The 7,274-nt window shown below is 51.9% G+C and overlaps 1 protein-coding gene across 6 annotated transcripts in view; it reads right to left on the bottom strand.

The window, feature by feature from the left end:
* Window positions 1-7,274, bottom strand: part of Fer1l5 (fer-1-like 5 (C. elegans)) — a 49,928-nt gene that overhangs the window by 3,292 nt on the left and 39,362 nt on the right. For 4 of the 6 annotated variants that reach the window (XM_030253122.1, NM_001277076.2, XM_030253213.1 and 1 more), the window contains 12 exons: window positions 7,153-7,257; window positions 6,116-6,262; window positions 5,878-6,040; window positions 5,704-5,729; window positions 3,993-4,043; window positions 3,782-3,886; window positions 3,109-3,228; window positions 2,191-2,352; window positions 1,855-1,946; window positions 1,284-1,454; window positions 947-1,095; window positions 578-717 (listed from right to left, as the gene is read on the bottom strand). In XM_030253122.1, the coding sequence (XP_030108982.1) occupies window positions 578-717; window positions 947-1,095; window positions 1,284-1,454; window positions 1,855-1,946; window positions 2,191-2,352; window positions 3,109-3,228; window positions 3,782-3,886; window positions 3,993-4,043; window positions 5,704-5,729; window positions 5,878-6,040; window positions 6,116-6,262; window positions 7,153-7,257 (1,431 nt within the window). Of the gene's footprint in view, window positions 1-577; window positions 718-946; window positions 1,096-1,283; window positions 1,455-1,854; window positions 1,947-2,190; window positions 2,353-3,108; window positions 3,229-3,781; window positions 3,887-3,991; window positions 4,044-5,703; window positions 5,730-5,877; window positions 6,072-6,115; window positions 6,263-7,152; window positions 7,258-7,274 lie in introns of those variants that run through there. The other 2 variants (XM_006495604.2, XM_006495602.2) reach the window with 2 other exon arrangements.

Here is a 7,274-nt window from a genome sequence, read left to right as displayed (position 1 = left end):
TAAATATGTTCTGCCGGTCAAACCACCTGACCTTTGATTTTTCGAAGTTGACCCGTTTGAGAACGTCAGTTTAACAAGGATGGTTATTTTAAATTTTTCTCAGCAGAAGACTTCATGAATATGAAAAATTTATAGATGATGAAGCCATCTTGATAGTTGGACAGTGAGGGATAATTAAGATGCTCTTGAGGGGAGGCCCTGTGTCCCCAGGTTCCTTGCCATAGAAAAGAGAGCGTGCAGTTAAGTGGCCAGAACTGTGGTTTGTGTATCTGTGCCCTCTGATCTATGATACCACCTTCCTACACCCAGGAGAGCAAAACAGTGGCACTGTTGGTTTTCTAGGACAGCCGAGGGCTTCCCACAACGTTGTGAGGCCCATCCAGGTGTGAAGTTCTTACCACTGGAGCATCTTTCCTACTAACATGCAAAATGTATTTGCCTCCTGTCTGTGTATGTAAGTGAGCCGTTTGCCTGCCCTCGCCTCTCACTGTGGACTGTGTCCTGGGTGGATGGATACCCACATCTCCTGGTCCAGTCCAGTTCATAGGAGGCAGGAACAGCCTTTCCAGTCACATACCTGGTCAATACCAGGCTGGCTGTTACTGTGCAGTGTGCGAGTCTCTACATGCTCAGGAACCAGTCCCTGGGTGTTCAGGATGTACAGTGCCAGGCGCTCCTTCTTAGGCCCCAAATGCTTGTAGGTAGGGGGTGCGGACTCTGGATTTGAAATAGGATCATGAAGTCATTAGCATTCCCATCTGAGCACCTTTCCCAGCCCTGCCAGAATGCTTGGCTACAGTCTCCTTCTATGAAAAGAAAGGGGAAAATTGGAAAGACGCTACCCAAGGGCAAATTCTCCTCACCTGCCCTCCTCTCTCCCTCTGCCCAGGTCCTTACTGGTTCCCTGAGGCTACACCTGTGCTGTCTGGAAGTGTGCTGGGCTCACCAAAGCTCTGCAACTTGAACGTTTCCCCATTGTAGTAAAGTGAATCTCCCTCAAGGTCAAATACAGGTGGAGGCAGCCCTTTCTGTTTGGCATATCGGTACAGAAGGTAGCTCGGGGTCATCTGATCCCTCCACTTAAAGGGCCCTGACCTGTGGGAGTATGCAAGAGGAACAGAAGGGAAGGAACAGGTCCTTCCCACCTGGGTCGAGCTGCAGGTGAGGGAGCTGGAAGCGTGGGCAGAGAGGCAGGTCTAGCCCAGTTCCCAGCTATGTCTCCGGAAGCCGTGGGCTCACACCTCCCCTCACCCAGCTTGCTTGCTGAGTGGGTCCACACTCACTTGCAGTAGGATTTAGAGAGCCCACAACGGGCCCCAAAGCCAGACAGAAGTCGGTTCTCAAGGTCAATGACAGTACTTCCAATCTCATCATCAGCAGTAATGAGGTCAAAGTCAAACAGCTGGATCTCCAGGTCCTTCTCCAGCGGGATGTTACAGGTGAGCTCATACATCCTAGAGAAAAGGCATTGCAAAATGGCTGTGGACACGGACTCTCTGTCTCACTGGTGGGCTGGCGTCTCAGCCTGAGTGTCCCTACTCCAGCTCTTCCTTCCTTCCCAGTGAATGTGGCCTTTGTCCACCCAGCATCTCGTTTCCCTGAATCCTTTAACATGGCTGAAAGTTAACTTCAAAGTAAGATGGCCGGGCTATGGAGGCCTGAGTGAGCGTCTTTCTTTTGGGAAAAGGCGGCGGCGGTGGATCATCCACTTATCGAGCCCCTGAGATCCGGTGAGATGCTGCTTACAGGGACCTTGGAGGCTCTGAAGGAATGACTCTGCCTGCTGGAGCTGCCCTCCAGTACAGCCTGGAGGACTAGAAAGAAGGCTGTGGGTGACTGGGGACGGTGGCTCACATGCCAAAGATGGGATCCAGAGTGTTGGGGTAGTATGAGTCCCGGCTGCCAAGCTTTGTCTGTCCCAGTTTCAGGATCACATAAGGGTCACACTGGGAAGGAAGGAAGGAAGAGGAGAATCAGTCAGAGTTGGCCAGAGAGGGTGGGGGCATGGGAGCAGGGAGGTTATGGACCCACGGGGGTGCCTGTGTGGGTGTAAACAGCCTGAGACGCTGCATCACCATGACTTGGGCATGTGGTAAGGGCCACTGGTGACAGATGGGACCTTTTTTTGTTTTTTGTCTTTTTTTGGGGGGGGGGCTGTGGTTTTTGTTTGTTTGTTTGTTTGTTTTTTACCAGGCCATTGTAGTCCTGTGGCTGCAGGTTGATGGCTCGTATCAGGTACACCCGTACCAAACACATCTGAGGGAAGTCCTCTATCTCGGGCCAAGCCGAGAACTGACGTGGGGGTTTAGGGGCCTCTGGGTCCTCCGGAAAGGGGTAGATGCGGAAGAGGCCCTGGGGGTGAGAAGGTGTTGGTAGTGCACTAGCCTAACTTTGTAAAAATGTCCCCCAACCCCAGCTGCCTGGGTATAACTGGGGGGGGGGGGTTGGGCTAAGGGTGAGCAGCAGGAGTCTTCAGGCAGGGACCATTGAGTTTAAAGGGGGGCATTGGGCAAAGCACTCAAAGCTACTTGGTGTTCCAGACTATGCTGATGTCAACTCTGCACACCCATCCCTTCAAATTTGAACATGTTTGTGTCTTTAGGGGACCAGCATGAGCCAGAGCTGGGAGTCTGAAGGTCTTGCCTTTCCCAGTCCCTGCCTGCATAGACCCATCCATGTTGCCATCCCTGCCTGCATAGACCCATCCGTGTTGCCATCCCTGCCTGCATAGACCCATCCGTGTTGCCATCCCTGCCTGCATAGACCCATCCATGTTGCCGTCCCTGCCTGCATAGACCGATCCGTGTTGCCATCCCTGCCTGCATAGACCCATCTGTGTTGCCGTCCCTGCCTGCATAGACCCATCTGTGTTGCCGTCCCTGCCTGCATAGACCCACCCATGTTGCTGTCCCTGCCTGCATAGACCCATCCATGTTGCTGTCCCTGCCTGCATAGACCCATCTGTGTTGCTGCTGTACTTCTGGAGCTGTTTCTCAGGCTCCTGCTCATCATCCTCAGGGGTGTGCAGAGCCAGGGCTTTTATTAGAGACTTTGGGGACAAACAGATGGGCTACAGAGGGACAGGCAGCCAAACTAGCGTAGACACACCTTGAATTCCCCTACCACGGGACTGTCCACCTTGGGCTTCTCTTGGTAAAGTTTGAAGGTCTGGCAAAAGTCCTGCAGGCCCTTGAAGGTCAGAACGGCCTCCAACTCACAGTCATATACCTGTAGGGGTGTATGCAGGACCTGGGCTGCTGAGGAACCATTTGGGGAATCAAGAGATGAAGAGACTACCAGAAGCCAAGCCTTTCCCTGAGAGTTTGCCCTGTCAGCAGCCCTACTGTCTGCTTCAGATGGAGCAGTTCTTAAAAGGGTGCCTGGTATTCTTAGGGGACAATGTAGAAAGTCTCCCTTCTTTGGTGACAGATGGGCTACAGAGAGACAGGTAGCCAAGCTGGTATAGACACACCTTGAATAATTCCCCTACCACAGGGCTGTCCACCTTGAGCTTCTCCTGGTAAAGTTGGAAGGTCTGGGTGAGAGCTTGTCTCACAGGGTTCCTGCTCTAAGCTGAATGTGGTTGGTATATGGCTGCAGTTCTAGCACTCAGGAGGTAGAGGCAGGAGGCTCAGGAGCTCAAGGTCATCTACACCTACCAAGAAAGCTGGAGACCTGCTTACGCTCCACAGGGTCTTATTTCAGACAAGGCAAAACCAAAGCGTTCTGCCATTTGGTGGTCCCCTGACAAATTCTACCCCTTTCCCAGTACCCTCCAAACCTTTAGGGTGTGGTAGCTTTTGTGGTTGTAGTTCAAGGACTTGTCTGCATCTCCTGTGGCCCAGAATAGCTTGCTCCACCAGTCCACCTCCTCTTCATAGACCTCCTAACGGAGAAGAAGCCTTTGTTGGCTCTCAGGCAGGGCTAGAGCCCACCCACCTCCCTGAACTGATTGGGGTTGTCCCTGCTTCCTGGGTCTGAGTCTGCTTTACCTCGTCTTTGCTGGAATCGAACCAGAACTTCTTGTAGACAAAGTCTAGGAACTGAAAAGTAAGGAAGGTTAGAGAAGAATGGGAGCAGCGTGCTGAGCAGGCTCATCCTGACCCCATGGCCTTTACATAGGCTTTTCAGTTCAGATAGGATGGGAGGGGTGAAGGAGAGGGACTGTGCTTCCTAGCGTTCCTTGTCCATCCGTATGGACAGGACTCAAAAGTGAACCTCACACTCTATCTGAACCTGAGGAGGCAGAATCTTTGTGTGTGTGTGTGTGTGTGTGTGTGTGTGTGTGTGTGTGAGAGAGAGAGAGAGAGAGAGAGAGAGAGAGAGAGAGAGAGAGAGAGACTCACCATGTGCCTAGGCTGTGATCCTCCTGCCTCAGCCTCTCCAGTGCTGGGATTACAGGCCTAACTACTATGGCCCTCCCAGCAAAATCAACCTTCCCTCCCTTCTGTATCTTGTGCTAGGAATGGGACTCAGGGTCTGTTCATGCTAGGCAAACAACCTGTCACTCAAGGTACATCTCTAGCCCTTGTCATTTTGAGACAGTGTCTTGCTTATGTAGGTCAGTCTATCTTGGACCTGCAAGCTTGCTGTTCCATCTTTCTGAGTGCTGGGATTATAAGCATGTAGCTATGCCTGGCAGCATCTGCTTGCGATGAAGGCATTTAGGGACTGTACTAAAATGTGTTGCTCTTGCCTGAGAGCTTTAATCATGATGCATTGGGGTAGAGGGACTTGGGACAAAATCTTAATGACTGGCAACCATATCGGGATCCTTCAGGAGCCAGGGCCTCAGGTAAGGAGGTCTTAGTCCACACAGTGCTTGTGTGTTAGTTTTCTTGGTGCTGTGATCAAATACCTGACAAGAAGCAATTCACTGGAAGAAGGGATTATCCTGGCTCATAGCTTAGGACATCATGGTGAGGAGGAGATGGGCCGGGGGCTGAGATAGCTGGTCTCGTTGCATGTGGATTTGGGAAGCAGTGACGAGAACCATTGCTCAGCTCTCTCCTTTTGATTTCACGTAGGGCTCCAACCCACAGGATGCTGCTGCCCAGATTCACTGTGGGTCCTCACCTCCATTACCCCCATCTAGATAACCCTCTTGTCTCCTGGGTGATTTTAGATTATCAAGTTGACAGTCACTGTTAGCCACCACAGACTTCGGAGCATGAGAGTCTAAATTCTTGAGTCTTTGTAAAAATGGCAGTATAGGTTAACAATCCCGGTGCTGGAGAGGTGAAGATAGAAGAGTCCCTTGGGCTGGCTGGCCAGCCTAGCTTGATTAGCAATTTCTAGGCAAGAAACCCTTGTTTCAAAAAGCAAGGCACACACACACACACACACACCACATGTATCCCCCATACACACAGAAGAATACACAATAATAAACAAAAGCAGAGGTGAGCTGGATGAATACCTGTAATCCCAGCAGCTGGGAGGAGGCAAGAAGATTGGGAGTTCAAGGTCATTCTCTACTACAGAGCAAGTTCAAGACCAGCCATGTATACAAGTGACCCTGTCTCAGAGCTGCCTCCTAGCACCGCCCCCTCAGGTGAGTCTCACATGCAGACTTGACGGAGGACCAAGCCCTTAGCCTTCTCCTGAATAGTTAAGCCTCCTCATAGGAATGTTTAATAGACACAGGGACAAGGTCGTTCACGTAAAAGGTATGGAAGAAGGTAGCCTGGGACTCTTACTCACAGTATCAGGCTTCTTCACAGACAGAGCTGTGGAGAGAACATAGTCATGAGGCTCAGAAAGGGAGAAGCCAAGGCAGAGGGGCGCAAACCCCGCAGAGGAGCCAGGGTCCCACCCTACGCCTATTGAGGGCTTCCTGGAGAAGAGAAGAGACAAGGCCAGGTGAAAGAGCCCTACTTGGCAGCTTTACAGTTGTGTAGTTCAGAGACCACGGGTCACAGAAATAGGGCTGGAGGAAGTCGATGTTGGCCTGACCGACCACAATCTGCTGGCCATATTCCTGGTTGTCCACCACTTTCACCACCAGGGGCTGTGCATGGGTCTCCTCCAGAGGCATGAACTACAAGCCCAAAGAGGGGCACGTGAGGCCCCTCAAGAGGAGGAGACTGTCCAGCCCCTGCCCAGGGCCTCTTACCACCGTGAAGAAGAAGGTGGACGTAGGGAAGTTGGGGTTCTCCTGGAAGTTGCTGATGGGTTCTGTCTTCAGGGACTCACCCCCACATTCCAGCAGGAGCTGGGGGTAACGCACCTTCGTCATGTTCCGAAGGCCCCAGGCCATGATCTGTCAGAACCAGGGCAAGGGGCAGACAACACCTTAGTCAGGGTGTGTGTGTGTATGTATGTAGGGGAGTGGGGGAGAATCAAACTGGCCTGGAAGTGCCATGCAGCAGGAAGCATGCCAAGGTTAGGAATGAGGCAGTGTCAGACTAGAATCTGAAGCTTCCCCAGGCCGCTCTGCCCTGTGAGGTCAGGCTGGTTCTCAAGACCTGGCCTCCGAGCTGGTGAGTGGCAGGCAAACCTGCTCACGGCTGGCTTGCTGGCTCCAGACAGTTCTCAGACTTTGAGGTCCTGAGGCTGGCTGCCTCTCGAGCCCATAGAAGCAGATGGAGCTCAGAGTTTTCAGAGTCCATATCTCCATTTAACTTACTGCTGACTTGTGTCCCACACAGCTCCATGACCAACCAGGGACCTGGCCCACTGGAATTTCTCTCTCAACCGATAAAGGAATTTCTATACTCTTCACAAGACCCTTCTTGGGGACTGAATGGGGATCAACCACACTGTCTGGTCTTAAGGAGTCACTAGTTCCTGGACTACTTGACCGTTATCTGCCAATTGGAACAGGGCACAGAATAACCAATGTGGAGACTTCCATTTGGCCTCAAGCAGGGATGGGTTAAATTGTGGTCTGTTACTTCATCTCTGATTACTCTGTCTGCAGTCTGTCATCTCTGAGCCTCCATTTCTTCCCCAGGAAGTCAGTCCCTGATACACAGTACAAGATGGTCCCAGTTCTCCTGCTTGCTGCCTGCCTTGCCATATTGTCTAAGCCTCTGCCCTGGATTCTCTTCTCAGAATCTTAGGCTTCAAACTTTGGGCCAGGTTGTCAGAAAAATCTCCCCAGGAGCTGCAAGCTGCTCTCCCTGCCCACCTCTCCCCATCCGCACACACCTCAATGGCCATCATTTTCATGGTAGGCTGAATGTTCTTGGGCAACAAGTAAATCCCATCCTTACAGGGGATGCTTAGGATAGGCGGGTGTAGCTCTTTCAGCTTCTGGAGGGCAGAAGAGG

This window comes from Mus musculus, chromosome 1 (genome assembly GCF_000001635.26).
Source record: "Mus musculus strain C57BL/6J chromosome 1, GRCm38.p6 C57BL/6J".
NCBI lineage: Eukaryota > Metazoa > Chordata > Mammalia > Rodentia > Muridae > Mus > Mus musculus.
Note: the sequence above shows the minus strand (reverse complement) of the source record. Positions and strands in the feature narration are given on the sequence as shown.